The sequence below is a fragment of the Astatotilapia calliptera genome, chromosome 15 (genome assembly GCF_964374335.1).
Source record: "Astatotilapia calliptera chromosome 15, fAstCal68.1, whole genome shotgun sequence".
NCBI lineage: Eukaryota > Metazoa > Chordata > Actinopteri > Cichliformes > Cichlidae > Astatotilapia > Astatotilapia calliptera.
The window spans coordinates 23200001-23218563 of record NC_137436.1 but is presented as its reverse complement, the minus strand read 5'-3'; the positions used below and the strand labels follow the sequence as shown (position 1 = coordinate 23218563).

Genomic DNA, 18563 nt, shown 5'->3' with positions numbered 1-18563 from the left:
GTGACTTAATGACATGGAGCCAGTGAGGACTTTCGGCCTGTTCATAAATAAACAACAAAAATAATAACCTTATATCTGTTATGTTTGTATCTGTACAAGAATGACAACACCACGGGACAGAAGTTTGATACCATCATGGGGAGGCTCGCGGTTCTCCAATGGGAGATTGAGAGACCAGTGTCGGAGTGTTAAGAACAGCTTTGAAATTCTCCTGAGCTGCTCGCATAAAAGAAAAATCAACAACATCAACATGCGGACACCACGGCGCCAGCTGCACGGGTCCAAGGCTGGAGCCGAACAAAAACTCCCTGATAACAACTGTGTGATGACTATTCTTCCCATCCCATGCAAGGCCACATGGGTTGGCTAGTAGACTGTTTACTTAGCCTGATAGGGTGAAGGACACTGTCTCAGCTGAACTACGGACACGCACACACATACACTTACACTGATAAGCACTCACACATCCCCCCTCCCCTTCCAATGCCTTCGATGCTTGTTGCCTCCTGGGAACACGAGGCGGGTCTGGGCCCGTGCTGGTGAGTCGGCGCAGTGGCAGGATGGCTGCTGTGTTGCCTGGGATTACTCCTTATCCCCTACCCAACCCTGTTGCTGGTCATGTGCTCTATAATGTTGTACTGTAGACATTTATGTGCTTTCTGTGCAGAGGAGTTTTTTTGTTTCCTGTTCACATGCTGTCCTCCTGTAGCCCAGCATGAGTAGAGGTCTCTTTTTTTCCTCTTGTACTTTTCCCATTGTAGTGTACATTTCAGTGTTTTTTTCTGCAATGCAACCGTTCTTTGACTTGTATCCCCATGTGATGTCTGTGTTGTGTGTGTAAGGTCGGGGGGCGGGTTCATTTCACTGCAGGGCAACCTGCATGTGGCGAATAAATTTGAACTTGAACTTTTTATTTTACCCAGATTAAAAAAATAAATTAGAAATACATTATACATGTAAGTTATAGTATTTTATATATAAATGTATCTGTCCACTGGTTAATCACATAACCATGTGGGGGCAGAGACCTCACACCACAAACATACTCCCAACCTAGTATATGACTGTGTTGTGTATTATTATACATCATTGATTGATTTATTTTTAATTTATCATGTTTACAAATGTCAAGTAGTCACAGTACAAATGAGACCACATCATTTTACATGTTTAAACAAGGAAGGTTTATTAATTAATATTCAAATAGACATAACATTATTTTGTTTATATGTGATATTTTAAAAGAAGCTGTCAACTTAGATCTGTAGAGTGAACAATCATAATGAAAAAGTTGATTTTAATTTATAGACGCAAGCCGCACTTCATATTTCTGACCACCAGATGCTACTAAAGAAGACTGTGTTCAAAGGTTTAGAGTAATGAGCCCCTTTTGAATACACACTTCAATCCTTCAGAAAGCTTCATTTGCCCACCACTAGCTGCCCGTCCCTGAGACTGGTTCTGCTGGAGGATTGAGCATTCATCAAGACTGTTAAAGGGATGCTTTTCCCTTCCCACTGTCGCTAAGTGTTTGCTTATAGGGGGTCATCTGATTATTAAGGTTTCCTTTTGATATTGTAGGGTCTTTATCTTCAGGTGACTGTTGTGAATTGGCACTATATACATAAAACTGACATGAACTGTATTATACAGACACAGTGTGAGACCAGATCAGATGACAAGGATATTCTGCTGTTGTGGATCCTTGTACCAATGTCTAAACACAATGCACACACACACACACACACACACACACACACACACACACACACACACACACACACACACACACACACACATGTACAAAGCCTCTAGCAAATATTATATTTAGAGTTTAGCAACATTTTTTTTGCATTTAAATTTAATAAGTCTCACAAAATAATAATAGATCAGTTAGGACTGACATCATTGTTTTGATCACACCTGATGAATATCTTGTGATTTGTGACCACACTTGCCTGAGTGCTTCTCAGTTCTCAGAAAAACAGAAGCGGCATCATTTGTCACACCTCTAAAATAGTATCAGCATTGCCAAGTATCAAACATCCAAAAAATGGTAACTAAACAATGAAGTAAAATAATATGATTGACATAGACTCTTACAGCAGAAGCACAGTTTTGTAATGCTGTCTAATTATCAGAATCTGTGTGTTCATAGTCTGAGGCTGCAAATATAATTGCAATATGTCCACACAAAATATGCATGATTCCCATCTCCTAAATTCAACTGTCGACACATTACGTAAGTGCATGTGGATGTACTATGTTTCAGAACATTTTAAATAAAAATGTTGTTTTTGTCTTTGGTTATGAATCAAATCTGAAAGAGATACTATGAGCTTACCTACCTTAAAATAAACAACACTATAGTCTCATGGGGAGGAGACATTAACCACAGGAAGTAGATACCACATTTCTGCTCATGACAGAGTGCAACAGAAACCTTTGAGAGATGCTAGACTGAGAACAGGAGATAAAAGAAGAAAAAGCTGATAATTTGGAGCAAAGATTTTTAATATCTTTCTATTTTAGATTTTTTTTTTTTACTTAAAGGTAAGGAAACAAATATATAACATATATTTAAACAACAATCAAAAACTTGTATTTATATTACAGTTTACTTTGTAAAGTATTAATTACTGACAGAAAGTGTTGTGTTTGCTGTTTCCTCAACAGCAGCACCTGGAAGAAATTAAATTTATTGTCATAGTTGGAGGTGAAGTCACTTTACCTTGTGAAAATGGAAAAGATGTTCATGAAAGATGTTATGTTTGTAATATGTAATACCTGGCTCTAATTGATTAGAGAAACAATAAAACAATAATGCTGCTGTAACACAGGAATTTAGCACCGGCTGCCAAAGATGCCACAGCTAAATAAAGCAGCGCGGGTGTTACAGAAAACCTTTCTCACGTTATAAAAGGACAAAGGTGAAGATGATGGTCATTATGACTACAGACAGTCATCAGACCATCAGGTCAGAGGTCAACATTTAATTTTATTTTATTTATACAGCGCCAAATCACAACAACAGTCGCCTCAAGGCGCTTTATATTGTAAGGTAGACCCTACAATAACACTTACAGAGAGAAACCCAACAATCATATGACCCCTTATGAGCAAGCACTTTGGTGACAGTGGGAAGGAAAAACTCCCTTTTAACACGAAGAAACCAGAACCAGGGAGGGGCGGCCATCTGCTGCGACTGGTTGGAATGAGAGAAGGAGGACAGGATGAAAGACATGCTGTGGAAAATAGGGAGAGATTAATAACAAGTATGATTCAATGCAGAGAGGTCTATTAACACAGTGAGTGAGAAAGGTGACTGAAGAAGTAGTGACATGACATGATATTTTAAATCTTCACATAGTACTTCCATTGTGTTGGTAATACATACAACACTAAGTAACAATCTTAGTTTCTAAGTTTATAAGGCTGTTTGGCAATTTTCAACCAATAAATTATTAGTTGACCTTTGTAATGGGGAAAATTTTGGTTTATCCTCATATTTAGATATAAGCATGCAGATGGCAGCGCAGTGGCAAAAGCCCTCCTATCAGAGATCATCTCCAGATGGGGTATCCTGGAGAAAATCACAAGTGATGATGGCACCCATTTTGTAAATCAGGCACTGAAAGAAATCAGTGTGAGAGTGGGGTTTAGATTACAAACACATTGTGCATGGAGGGGCTGTAGAAATAGCGAAAGACTCCTTGAAAACCTCCAGCACACCTCAGTCCCTATGAAGAGTTGTATGGATGAGCTGCCAGAATGGGGGCTGAAACCCCAAAGTGGACAGGCGTGTCTACAGAGCTATGTAACAGTGAACTGATTGTGTATTGTCAAAATCTCCCCAAGACTCTCTCGCAGATACACCAGACAGCGAAGGCAGTCCCTCCCAGAATGGCAGAGGAACCCCTGCACCCTTTCAAGTCAGGTGACTGGTTGCTGGTGAAAGGCGTAAGAAGGAAACACTCGAAGGCAAAACGCTGGTTGGGCCCATTCCAATTCCTGCTGACCACACAGACAGCAGTGAAGGTCGCGGAAAGAGGCAAGTTGATCCACGTCAGCCATTGTAAGCTCTTCACAGGAGAATTGCCTGTGACACAGAAAGTACAACCAGACAAAACACATTGGGCAGAATAATCCTCGCACCTCATCCAGGTAGTAGGCTACCCTCTACCTGCAATGATGTGCCAAACCGAGAAGCAGCCCTTGTGCTATTCACAGGGCTGCCTTGTGGTCGAGCCTCTGGGGAGACCTGCAGCTGAAGACCTGCAGCTGAACACCATGCCAAAGCCCAGAGACATCCGTACAATAGGAGGAACTGCCAACAAGCAGAGAGACAAATCTCTAAGTATGGCGGATGCCTTGAACTACACTATGTATACTCAACCACTCAAGATTTAAGTTTTGATCTGTGTAATGTGATTAATTGTAAGGGAAAGGGTGACAGTTGGAGAGGGTATGATTTGTATTTGTGTAGGCCACCAAGGGGATGGCCCGAACCTGGAGACCGAAGCTGGTGCAGTAGCTGGGACGATGTGTGGTCTCACTTGCAACCAAATTATTGGGGCCCAAACAAGGTACGAAATCTGCGCTTTTCTCATTAAAGAGAGGCCGGGTGGGACTGGGACCAGATCCAACCCCTTGCTATTGACCATAAATGGTCTGAAACAAAATCCCTGGTCCATCGCATATTCAGGACGATGTTATGATCTGTCTGAAGAATCATTTTACATGATTATCAGAGTAGACCAGGCAGGCACAGATAGCATGGGGATAATTAAGGTAGTTCTTCACTCTAAGGCGGAAACTGTCGGTGGGGATTACATTCCAGTCAACGGCACTTCAGCACCACAAAGATTAAGGGGTGAATGTCACGGATTTGGCCTACGAGACCTCCAGAGACCTATTTGTGAGGTATGTAAACATATCCTCACCAGAGGACATGATACAGGTAGAAACAGGGTACATAGATAAAAACACCTGGCTGGATTGGATAACATACACAGCCAGTACAAACAACATGATAGAGTGTGTGGCCTGCTCTACAGCGCGCCCCACACTGTTCACTGTGACTGCCCCTTTATTGTTCAGGGAGGACAGGCCAGGATTTGACTGCATGTTACAGCTCCACATGAAGGAGGAGGTGGGTCATGACTAACAAATTTTAAGTGCACTTTTCCCAGTAGTCAGGAAGGGTGTCACTCCTCCTCTGTTTTCCCCAAGGGCCGGAAATTACACCTGTTTAACCAGGGTAAGTGTCACCCCTATAGGAAACTCAGACGCTGCATGGTGCAATGAGGTCATAGATGTCACTGAATGGGCAAATATGAGCAGCATTAATGTTGCTCGTGCTGACCGCTCCTGGTGGTGTGGAGACAAGACCGTGAGAGACACTCTGCCCAGTGGTTGGTCAGGAACTTGTACTATTGTGAGATTAGCGCTCCCTATAGTGTTAATGGGATCTCATGCTACTGCAGAGACCGTTGTGAGTAGAACTGGTAAAACCATGTCAGAAGATTCTGATTTGACTAAAAACTCTCCAACTTACATAGATGCTATAGGCGTCCCTAGAGGTGTCCCTGATGCATACAAATTAGTTATTTCTTAGATGAAGGATGTGTGTGTGTGTCAATATGTCCTGGTGAAAAATGCTTAGCTATGCTTAATGATGTTTCAATATGTTATCTGCTAAATGTTAGATCGTAGAGGGACAAATTCTAGGAGGTTCCTGAAGCAATGTTAGTGGAAAGTCTTCCCTGCCCAGCAATAACCCAGGTGGGACGAAGTAAGCCCTTGTAGCTAAAAGATAGAGGGATAGCATTTTACATTTCCAATAAGTAGGATTGTGGGTTTGTGACTTACACGCAATTTAAAATTAGTTAGATATGACAGTGTGGTTGAACCTGATGCTTATTTTTGTCATGTGTATGGCACGCAAACAGAGCTGACATTAACCACAATGTCATCAAAACACCTCCTACCCTAGTACCCTAGTTCGCTTTCCTGACCTCAACAGACTGTTCTCTCTGTTGAGGTCAGGAAAGCGATTCCGCTCCCTGAAGACCAACACAGAGAGACTGAGGAGGAGCTTCTTCCCGCAGGCGATACGGTCTCTCAATCACACCACCACACAGTACTGACCCACACATACAGTTCTTACACACACACTGGACTTTCTGGACTTTGGTTTTGCACAACACTGGTCACTATATTCTTCATTTCCGGTTAATACTTGTACAGCTGCTGTTATTGTGTATATATTTATTTAGATTTAGATTTCTTCATACATTCTTATATAGTTCTATATTGTGTATTGTGTATTTTGTTGTACAGTTATTTTATTTTCAACTTTAATTTATATATTTATCTTTATCTTATTCTTCCCAGTTAAATTTACCCTTCATTCTAATTTGTGTTGTACAGTTATTTCATTTTTAACCTTAATTTATATTTTATTCCTTCCTAGTTAAATTTACCCTTTTTAATTTTTCATATTTATTTCCTATCTTATTCATAGCCTTTTCCTTTTTTGTTTTCTTTAGGTCACGAGCAGTTGTCCAAGCATTTCACTACATATCGTACTGTGTATGACTGTGTACGTGACAAATAAAAATTTGAATTTGAATTTGAGTTCTCAGAAAAAAATAATCTCATGACCACAGTTCTCAGACCACTAAAATATCTCGTCCGTGTTATCCTCTATAAAACATTAATGTGTTACATCTAGGAGTCAAATATGGTTTAGAAGTTCAACTCCCTCATAGTTCCGTGTGCTGTCCGTCATGCCATGAATCCTGCTGTTTAAAAAGCACAAATGTCAATTTTCCCAAAGAAGCACACATACTGTATAGTGACACGCTTTTGTGCTAGCTGGTTGAGTATATATGGTTAAAGGATAGAAATACCCTCATTATATTGTGTCGTAATGCTAATTTTGAAATATAAAAGTAATGCATGGTCGATTCATTAGAGACTAGTTCTGAAACAAAACATTTATATTCTTAAAATGTATTCATTCATCAATATTATGCTAAAAAAATACAGTGTGAATTCGATTTAAACAGGATATAAGTTTAAACTGAACAAAATGAAGACGTTAATGTGATCTGCCTAGACTGAAAACCACCAGTCACAATGAGGTGGAGACAGGAAGTAGGCTGGATTCTACACTTGTCTTGAGACACAAGTACAGCGACATTGAGACTTGAGGTTATAATAAAGAAGAAGACAAAGAAGCACAATGGTTGAATTTGCAATATTTAAAATTCTTCTTATTTTGATGCTTCTATTTACAGGTAAAGAAACATATTTAAAATATGTATCAAACCTATACTGACATTGCTAATGATGGTTCAGGACGTAATAGTCATGTAACTGAAACTGTTTACTATTTTTAGTTAACACGATGAGTTTAGGAAATTCTTGAACCATGTGCATTTTATATATATAAATATAAAATTATGCCCTACATACAATATAAAAGCTGTGTTTGAGTCTAACGTTATCATTTTCAGTTATCTACTTTTGTCACCAGCAGTTACTCAAATGACCAAATTAAGCTCTAAAGTTGGAGGTGAAGTCATGTTGCCTTGTGTAAATGGAAAAGATTTTCACAATAGCTATAACAGTACTACTTGGCTCTTCAGTGGTTCAGGAAGCAATGAAACAGTGTCACTGTTTGAACATGGGCAGTTTAACGGTGGTCTCAGAGCTAAATCACACAGGTTGAGTGTTACACTGGACTATTCTCTGATTATAAAGCAGGTCACATCAGAGGATGATGGTCATTACACCTGCAGACAGTTCAAATCAGGAGAGCAATTTACAGACTCTTTGGTTTACATGTCTGTTATTAACAGTGAGTATTGACATTACTGTTTTCACCTTTAACTGCTTTGTTACAGCGCACTCAAAGTACAGTAAATAAGTACATTATCTTGGCCTATGCTGACACCTGTATATTTAATGAGAGCTTAAAAAAATCAAGGAAAAATCTGAACATTAACGCCTACAGTGAGTGGATCTAATAGCTCATTTATAATCATGGATAAGTTTTCTGATCTAATTAAGCTCAATATGTTCCCCTCCATGATTCAGTATAAAGATAAAACATTAGTTTTTATTCTTTACAAATGATTTAAAATAAAAAATGTGATGATTTCACCAGTCTGGTCTATTTGTTCTGTTTGAGTGATTTACAGTATATACAAAGTATTGCATATCTTATAGTACAGTAGTGCTGTTGCATACAAGTGAGAATATGATAAAAAGTTTGAAGAGATTTCATACTGAATTGTTTTGTTTTTATATTGATAGATTTGTAATTTTTAGACCCATTGTTTTTTGTTTAATGACTGTAGATAGTAAATGTGTATATTTTCTCACTGGATTTTTTAACATTTCAGAAGGGGACACAACAAAAGGAATAATTACATTAACAACAACCAAAACTGCAATATCAGCAAATGCCCCTGAATCTAAAAGCGCTACATCAACCACAGAACCAGAGAAACCCTCAAAAACAGGTACAGTGTGAGCATCTAAAAATTAAAACTGTATGTGTTTATTTAATAAAAAAGCTGTTTCTGAGTAAATAATACAGATCAAACCATCACCAAAAACAGGGTTAACATTACTCTGGTAGCACATTGTCTCAATCAGGCAAAATGTTTTTTAAAAAACTAAAAATACATAAATTATTTCCACAATTTACATAGGCTGGAAGTAGCAGTCTTTTTTTTAGCAAGCCCTATCAACACTTATCAAATCTTATGAAATACTGACAGGTAGTGCCACGTGCTGCCATATTGCACAGGTGCAATTAGAGCAATAAGAAAGGGTATCTCTCTCGCTCTCCCATTTAGTGAAAATACACTGGATATAAATCATTTACCATGTTGATAACTGGTTTAATAAATACATAGTATTGTAATTAATAGCTATATTTTGTTAATTTCTGAATAAAATTTTTTTTCCAGTTCAAACCAAACACATGCTGATCATTTTAGCAGGTGGTTTTCTAGTACTCTTCATAATCCTGGCACTCATTGGATGGAAGAGAAATAAAAGTGAGAACACCACATTTATATTTGAGAAACACAAATATTTTTTTTAAATAAAGTTGTTGGACTTAAATTGTTGTTGTTGGAATTCCCTATTTTGTCTCTTTAGGGAACAAAACACAGAAGAGTGATGAAATTGTGAGTTTTAAACTGAATAGTCAAAGATGTTTATACAGCGAGGACTTCTATAGTTAATTTCTCTGTGGCTATAACATCACTTTATTTTAAGTATCAGTGGTTTAAATGAAAAATATCTAACAACCTCTATTTGTTCAGGAACTGAGCATGAATTACTGCGGTATACCACAAACCAGTCAGAAGGGGGTGAGATCACACACCAGTGCAAATTACACCTGTTTCATATTTTACTTATGATATATTTATCCTCTAACACACACACACACACACACACACACACACACACACACACACACACACACACACACTATACACTGAACCAATTATTAAAAGTAATGGTACTCATTACATTTCCATTTTCCTTAGTGTCAGGGGTAGATGGTTGGGTGTCCAGATACAAAGAATAATAATAATGGACTGGATTTATATAGCGCTTTTCAAGGCACCCAAAGTGCTTTACAATGCCACTATTCATTCACACACTGGTGGAGGTAAGCTACAGCTGTAGCCACAGCAGCACTGGGGCAGATTGACACCAGAGGGGCCGATGGCACCAGCACCAGAGGTTCCTCTGGCCAACACCAGAGGCACCATTGGCCCCTCTGGCCAACACCAGTAGGCGGTAGGGTAAAGTGTCTTGCTCAAGGACACAACGACCAGGATAGAGAGCCCGGGGATCAAACCAGCGACCTTCCGGTTACAGATGCACTTCCCAACCCCCTGAGCCACGGTCGCCCCTTACAAATTCCTTATAAATGTTTATAAGGAATTTGAAATCTATATAAAACTGACATCAAAAGACATTTGTTGCCTAAATGCAACTTCACAAAAAATGCAAATGATTAAAAAAATGTGTCACCTTTTTTGAATGGTGTTGGAGTAAAAGTACAAAATAGTTTGAAAATGGTAAAAAAGTATATACTATAAATGTACCTCTAGAAATTAAGTAATGAGGTGTATTTGAGTATTTATGTTCATTTTCTATATTTTTCTGACTTTACTGAGTAGGCTGATCCTGCTTACTATCATACCATTGGTAACAGAAACAAGACCTACAAAGCCCCAGTAAGCTGTCTCACTGGTTATACTTAATGTTAGTTTTGTTGCATGAAGACAAATTTCAACAATTAGAATTTGCTGTGTATAATTGTGTTGAATGAAAAAAAACTTACATTATGCGTTAGGATTTGTGTGTGTGTGTGTGTGTGTGTGTGTGTGTGTGTGTGTGTGTGTGTGTGTGTGTGTGTGTGTGTGTGTGTGTGTGTGAGTGCGTCTATGTGGTATGGATTGACATTTGACCTGCGCTGTACCTGGGCTCCGGGGACATTTCGACTTTTTGCTGTGTATTCATGTGTCCCCCTAAAACATGACTTGTAAATGCATTTTTAAGTGTCTAAATAATAATTTTTTCTACTTCTTATGAGGTCATTATTTATCTTTTGACCTGTATTTGCTTAAACTGTAGTGTAAATTCATTTATTAAACTATAATTAAAAGATTTTCTGATTTTCTTAAAAGTCCACCTATACCCCTCACCTGATTTTTGTGTATTCCAGTGTATTGCACAGCGACGTTTCGAGTTAGAGTGGATGTGTGTAGGTACTGCAATTTAATACACATTTTCAATACACACGGCCGGAAGTCATTGTGATTGGTAGGCTATATATATAGGCGGTACCTACAGGAAACGGCGCCACAACTTTCGCGCGCGTGCCCTTTAACAAGTGTATGTCGACGGCAATACGAAGACGGATTAAAAACACAAAGGTAAGCCTTTTTTAATGTAAAATGCACCATGACTTTAATACTATATGAAATTATAGGTGCACAGGCCTATATTAAACTGGTTTAATTTATGCTTTATGGACTGTTAGTGAGTCTTTGAAGAAGTAAAACGGCCCCAGCGTTTGTCATTGAGTAAATAAAATAGGGCTGACGACTAACCGCGTCAACGCGATAAAGCGGGCTAACCCGTGTTAGGATTTACTCGGTGTTAAAGCATTATTGTGGCTTAAACGTGTTAATGCCGACATCGCGACTAACGCGATTAACAATTAAACCAGCGCAGTCTGAGTCAAAATCCCTGATGTCGCTGTTAGCTAATTTCGGGCAGTTTGTCCAATGTCTGTCCATTCTGCTGACAGCCCTAAAATAAAAGCAAGGGTATAAGTGTATTTAGTCGTGTATTTATTTATATGCCTGAAGAAAAAACTTCTTACAGTTTTGATGCCTAAGCTTTCTCAGTACTTGTATCACTCTCTGCAGTCGCCATTACAGAAATGTCACGTGTCGCCATTTTGAGTACTAGGCCTTTAACATTTTAAAAGAAGGCATAAATTAGCACTATGAATAAGTCAGCTGTGTTTATGCTGTAAACTACACTACTGCTAGTTCTGCTACTACTGATGATGATGACAATGATGACGATAATCGTAATACTTTATATGCTTTGGTAATACAGCCAATCGTACAGGAGAACATGCGAAGGAGACGCATTCCTCCACGGGAGGATGCAGTCTGTCATGTTTCTGCTGGAAGGGACAAACTGGGACTTGATATCCACTACATAAATGCCTTCAAAGGTAAGTTGGTCTTTAGTTTGGATTAGATTTGGAGTTTGTCACTTTGTCTTTTGTCACTCACTTGGTATGCCTCTGCAATTCAGGTCGGGGCATTTTCACGACTGTTCCATTCCAAAAAGGAGACTTTCTTTTGGAATACAGAGGTAAACTCATAACAAAAGAAGAATGTGAGCGGAGACACAGAGTTTATCATGACAGCCTGAAGGTGTTCATGTTTGAATTCAAGTTTGATGGAAAACTCTGGTGGTGCGTATTATATCAGTGTAGTTTGATTAAGATTAAATTACACATTGCTTTTGATTTATGAAAAAAAAGCTTCCTAACTAGTTAAGCTAATACTTTTTTGCCTAACCCCACAGTGTGGATGCATCTCAAGAAGATGGGTCATTAGGCAGACTTGTCAACGACAACCACATCAGTCCAAGTGCTAAGATGAAAATATTAAATATCAATGGAAAGCCCCATCTATGCTTATTTGCAAGCAGAGACATAAGTCCAGGTGAAGAAATAGACTATAATTATGGTGACTCGGATTGGCTCTGGAGATGCAAGGTATTTCTACAATTGTACTTTTTGGAACTGATAAATTGCATACCCTAAGCCATTTTTACATTTGTACCTACTCAAATTGGCTTAACGTGACTTACGGCATCTAGTTTTTCACTGAAATTGAGTATCACCTACTGTGCCTGGGGTAACTATAGCAATGCAGCCGAGCATGCAGTGATATAAATGCCACAGCAAGCATGGACGTCAAGGTGACAAAATGCCTGCTGCTCAGTCTATACTTTAGTGTTCAATTCAGGGATCACGCTGTTAATTTTGGTCGCTATTTCAAACATTTCAGAGTTTCAAAAATGATGGCTTGGATTTTCACGAAGGAGGCGCACTCATAACTTATCGAGTGACACCATTGACCAGCCACCTGGTGGCATTCAGTCTATGTCAAATTTTCTGATCACTTTGGATCACTTGGAACCTTGGTGCAGTAGTTACTGAAAAACTACATGGTACTATAACCTACTGGAAAAACAGGGGTAGGTACTAATGGAAAACAGGCAATTGTGATGGCTGCCACATCAAAGCCCTCTAAAAGCACTAAAAAAATATCAGCAGGTATGCAGAAATAAAAAATGGCTTTTGGTTTCTAAATTTTAACAGTGATTGATGTTTAATGTGATTCTACACAGCAAAATCTCCAGTGTTAAATTAACACTGGAGAGTGTCTATAAGGGTCCACACCTCTGAGTGTTAAATACAACACTGTTGAGTGTTAAATTAACACTTTTGACAGTGTTATATGTTTAAAAGTAACCTAGTCAGTTTTGAAGATTAACAATGGCTAACACTGAGCAGTGCTGATTTTCTAACACTGGAAAATAACTCAAAATGTTAGAAATATTCCAGTGTTAGAAAATCAGCACTGCTCAGTGTTAGTCTTTGTAAATCTTCAAAACTGACTAGGTTACTTTTAAACATATAACACTGTCAAAAGTGTTAATTCAACACTCAACAGTGTTGTGTGGACCCATATAGACACTCTCTAGTGTTAATTTAACACTGGAGATTTTGCTGTGTAGCCTCTTTAGTTAGATTCATTTTAAATTTTGTCCCTCGAAGATAAATGGGCCCTAGTGACAGTTCGTTGCTGCTACAGGTGATTGTTTTACTCCTTTAGCAATGGCTTAAAAAATAAAGAAATCACACTGACTATTTGTCTCTTAATCATAGGGCCTTAAATTCTCTATACATGACAGTGAATATTTTAAAGACAATAGCTTGAAACTTATCTTTCTCATACAGTTTATTTAATGTTTCAAAATCCTCTTCAAAAATGCACTGTATATTCATTTTCTATCTGTTACACACGAAGACGGAGACCAGCCAGATTCAGAAGACTGTGAGCTGCCTAAAGCCGCAACCAAACAGCTTTCCAAACAATGATCTGGACCTGAAACATCCAGAGCCTGAAAGGGTAAATATAATCCAGTGTACCACTTAATGAACTAATAATTTAATCTATCATCATTCTTTATGGATGCTGTGTGTGTGTGTGTTTGGCAGTCACCTGGGTGTGATGTGATTTACATGGACTGTGGCTTGTAGGTCCTTTTCATTGTTTCAAAGTGCAAGTCTGGATAACATCTGAGTGTGTGTGTGTGTGTGTTAACCACCCAAATGTGACTTAGGAGGACCACACTGTTATTGGGGGACTCCGTCAAAGTTTGCTTCATGGTGACATCACTCTGGTTTTAGGAGGGGTCTTCTCGTATGTCTTGACAGTTTGACCTACAGCATGCAGAACTGACTGCATGTGCTTTGTTTCTATGTTGAAATTTTTTGAAACTCAGGCTTGAACATTAAGATAGATAGTACTATACAACTTCTTAACTTGTTTTAGGCACTTTTTACTGCTTTAGTGCATGGGCTCTCTCTGGCTGTGTACTCTGGCTTCTTCCCACAGTCCAAAGATGTAGCTTATGGGGTTAGGTTAACTGGTGATTCAAAACTGCCCTTTGGTGTGAATGCAAATGCTTGTCCTTCCATGTTAGACTGGTGATCTGTCCAGGTTGTACTGCCCTATGGTAGCTGGTATAGGCCCCAAAACTGCTACCCCACAATCCTGATAAGGATAAGTGGAAGAGGATGGATGATTGCAAAGGAATCAGTTGTTAATTATTGTAGCCAGTATTTTTTTCAGAAGAAAACATTTCTTGAGTGGAAAGCCCCCCCCCCCCCCCCCCCCCCCCACACACACACACACACACACACACACATGCAAATTAAAAACAGAAGCACAGGCCTGCCCAGTACAGTTGCAAGAAGAGCACTTGGTCTAATCTTTGTGCCATCTTTTCTTTGTTGCAGGATCTTGATGAAGAAATGCCTCAGCAAGGCTCAGAAGCCATGCATTCTTCTTCAGTGCAAGATTTTGAAGAGGTAACATTGACCTAGGACAGATTTTAATGAATGTTTCTCATGCACGATGTGTACCTTACGCTATTTGCCGATAGTGAAATGGTTTATTCATCCTCTTGAGTGATGCATTTTTAGTAACTGTCAGATTACTGTTCTTTTGTCTTCATTCTCTATCTGTTACACACGAAGACTGAGACCAGCCAGATTCAGAAGACTGTGAGCTGCCTAAAGCCGCAACCAAACAGCTTTCCAAACAATGATCTGGACCTGAAACATCCAGAGCCTGAAAGGGTAAATATAATCCAGTGTACCACTTAATGAACTAATAATTTAATCTATCATCATTCTTTATGGATGCTGTGTGTGTGTGTGTTTGGCTGTCACCTGGGTGTGATGTGATTTACATGGACCGTGGCTTGTAGGTCCTTTTCATTGTTTCAAAGTGCAAGTCTGGATAACATCTGAGTGTGTGTGTGTGTGTGTGTGTGTGTTAACCACCCAAATGTGACTTAGGAGGACCACACTGTTATTGGGGGACTCCGTCAAAGTTTGCTTCATGGTGACATCACTCTGGTTTTAGGAGGGGTCTTCTCGTATGTCTTGACAGTTTGACCTACAGCATGCAGAACTGACTGCATGTGCTTTGTTTCTATGTTGAAATTTTTTGAAACTCAGGCTTGAACATTAAGATAGATAGTACTATACAACTTCTTAACTTGTTTTAGGCACTTTTTACTGCTTTAGTGCATGGGCTCTCTCTGGCTGTGTACTCTGGCTTCTTCCCACAGTCCAAAGATGTAGCTTATGGGGTTAGGTTAACTGGTGATTCAAAACTGCCCTTTGGTGTGAATGCAAATGCTTGTCCTTCCATGTTAGACTGGTGATCTGTCCAGGTTGTACTGCCCTATGGTAGCTGGTATAGGCCCCAAAACTGCTACCCCACAATCCTGATAAGGATAAGTGGAAGAGGATGGATGATTGCAAAGGAATCAGTTGTTAATTATTGTAGCCAGTATTTTTTTCAGAAGAAAACATTTCTTGAGTGGAAAGCCCCCCCCCCACACACACACATGCAAATTAAAAACAGAAGCACAGGCCTGCCCAGTACAGTTGCAAGAAGAGCACTTGGTCTAATCTTTGTGCCATCTTTTCTTTGTTGCAGGATCTTGATGAAGAAATGCCTCAGCAAGGCTCAGAAGCCATGCATTCTTCTTCAGTGCAAGATTTTGAAGAGGTAACATTGACCTAGGACAGATTTTAATGAATGTTTCTCATGCACGATGTGTACCTTACGCTATTTGCCGATAGTGAAATGGTCTATTCATCCTCTTGAGTGATGCATTTTTAGTAACTGTCAGATTACTGTTCTTTTGTCTTCATTCTCTATCTGTTACACACGAAGACTGAGACCAGCCAGATTCAGAAGACTGTGAGCTGCCTAAAGCCGCAACCAAACAGCTTTCCAAACAATGATCTGGACCTGAAACATCCAGAGCCTGAAAGGGTAAATATAATCCAGTGTACCACTTAATGAACTAATAATTTAATCTATCATCATTCTTTATGGATGCTGTGTGTGTGTGTGTTTGGCTGTCACCTGGGTGTGATGTGATTTACATGGACCGTGGCTTGTAGGTCCTTTTCATTGTTTCAAAGTGCAAGTCTGGATAACATCTGAGTGTGTGTGTGTGTGTGTGTTAACCACCCAAATGTGACTTAGGAGGACCACACTGTTATTGGGGGACTCCGTCAAAGTTTGCTTCATGGTGACATCACTCTGGTTTTAGGAGGGGTCTTCTCGTATGTCTTGACAGTTTGACCTACAGCATGCAGAACTGACTGCATGTGCTTTGTTTCTATGTTGAAATTTTTTGAAACTCAGGCTTGAACATTAAGATAGATAGTACTATACAACTTCTTAACTTGTTTTAGGCACTTTTTACTGCTTTAGTGCATGGGCTCTCTCTGGCTGTGTACTCTGGCTTCTTCCCACAGTCCAAAGATGTAGCTTATGGGGTTAGGTTAACTGGTGATTCAAAACTGCCCTTTGGTGTGAATGCAAATGCTTGTCCTTCCATGTTAGACTGGTGATCTGTCCAGGTTGTACTGCCCTATGGTAGCTGGTATAGGCCCCAAAACTGCTACCCCACAATCCTGATAAGGATAAGTGGAAGAGGATGGATGATTGCAAAGGAATCAGTTGTTAATTATTGTAGCCAGTATTTTTTTCAGAAGAAAACATTTCTTGAGTGGAAAGCCCCCCCCCACACCCCCCCCCCACACCCCCACACACACACACACACACACATGCAAATTAAAAACAGAAGCACAGGCCTGCCCAGTACAGTTGCAAGAAGAGCACTTGGTCTAATCTTTGTGCCATCTTTTCTTTGTTGCAGGATCTTGATGAAGAAATGCCTCAGCAAGGCTCAGAAGCCATGCATTCTTCTTCAGTGCAAGATTTTGAAGAGGTAACATTGACCTAGGACAGATTTTAATGAATGTTTCTCATGCACGATGTGTACCTTACGCTATTTGCCGATAGTGAAATGGTCTATTCATCCTCTTGAGTGATGCATTTTTAGTAACTGTCAGATTACTGTTCTTTTGTCTTCATTCTCTATCTGTTACACACGAAGACTGAGACCAGCCAGATTCAGAAGACTGTGAGCTGCCTAAAGCCACAACCAAACAGCTTTCCAAACAATGATCTGGACCTGAAACATCCAGAGCCTGAAAGGGTAAATATAATCCAGTGTACCACTTAATGAACTAATAATTTAATCTATCATCATTCTTTATGGATGCTGTGTGTGTGTGTGTTTGGCAGTCACCTGGGTGTGATGTGATTTACGTGGACCGTGGCTTGTAGGTCCTTTTCATTGTTTCAAAGTGCAAGTCTGGATAACATCTGAGTGTGTGTGTGTGTGTGTGTGTGTGTTAACCACCCAAATGTGACTTAGGAGGACCACACTGTTATTGGGGGACTCCGTCAAAGTTTGCTTCATGGTGACATCACTCTGGTTTTAGGAGGGGTCTTCTCGTATGTCTTGACAGTTTGACCTACAGCATGCAGAACTGACTGCATGTGCTTTGTTTCTATGTTGAAATTTTTTGAAACTCAGGCTTGAACATTAAGATAGATAGTACTATACAACTTCTTAACTTGTTTTAGGCACTTTTTACTGCTTTAGTGCATGGGCTCTCTCTGGCTGTGTACTCTGGCTTCTTCCCACAGTCCAAAGATGTAGCTTATGGGGTTAGGTTAACTGGTGATTCAAAACTGCCCTTTGGTGTGAATGCAAATGCTTGTCCTTCCATGTTAGACTGGTGATCTGTCCAGGTTGTACTGCCCTATGGTAGCTGGTATAGGCCCCAAAACTGCTACCCCACAATCCTGATAAGGATAAGTGGAAGAGGATGGATGATTGCAAAGGAATCAGTTGTTAATTATTGTAGCCAGTATTTTTTTCAGAAGAAAACATTTCTTGAGTGGAAAGCCCCCCCCCCACACACACACATGCAAATTAAAAACAGAAGCACAGGCCTGCCCAGTACAGTTGCAAGAAGAGCACTTGGTCTAATCTTTGTGCCATCTTTTCTTTGTTGCAGGATCTTGATGAAGAAATGCCTCAGCAAGGCTCAGAAGCCATGCATTCTTCTTCAGTGCAAGATTTTGAAGAGGTAACATTGACCTAGGACAGATTTTAATGAATGTTTCTCATGCACGATGTGTACCTTACGCTATTTGCCGATAGTGAAATGGTCTATTCATCCTCTTGAGTGATGCATTTTTAGTAACTGTCAGATTACTGTTCTTTTGTCTTCATTCTCTATCTGTTACACACGAAGA

General features: G+C 39.5%; 1 protein-coding gene and 1 long non-coding RNA gene across 4 annotated transcripts in view; both read left to right on the top strand.

Moving 5' to 3' along the window:
• The first annotated feature begins 6016 nt into the window (after window positions 1-6016).
• The window catches only part of LOC113037221 (uncharacterized), a 29007-nt gene continuing 16460 nt past the window's right edge, over window positions 6017-18563 (top strand). Inside the window, exons 1-7 of one of the 3 annotated variants that reach the window (XM_080289680.1) lie at window positions 6017-7304; window positions 7774-7867; window positions 8415-8534; window positions 8988-9077; window positions 9181-9209; window positions 9348-9395; window positions 10218-10274. In XM_080289680.1, coding sequence (XP_080145806.1) covers window positions 7852-7867; window positions 8415-8534; window positions 8988-9077; window positions 9181-9209; window positions 9348-9395; window positions 10218-10274 — 360 coding nt within the window. In that variant the 5' untranslated portion in view covers window positions 6017-7304; window positions 7774-7851. Of the gene's footprint in view, window positions 7305-7770; window positions 7868-8414; window positions 8535-8987; window positions 9078-9180; window positions 9210-9347; window positions 9396-10217; window positions 10275-18563 lie in introns of all 3 variants that reach the window. The other 2 variants (XM_080289679.1, XM_080289681.1) reach the window with 2 other exon arrangements.
• LOC145420429 (uncharacterized) lies at window positions 10350-12923 on the top strand. Its single transcript, XR_013901736.1, has 4 exons — window positions 10350-11791; window positions 11875-12037; window positions 12151-12343; window positions 12639-12923. It is a non-coding gene; the product is annotated as an uncharacterized LOC145420429 (long non-coding RNA).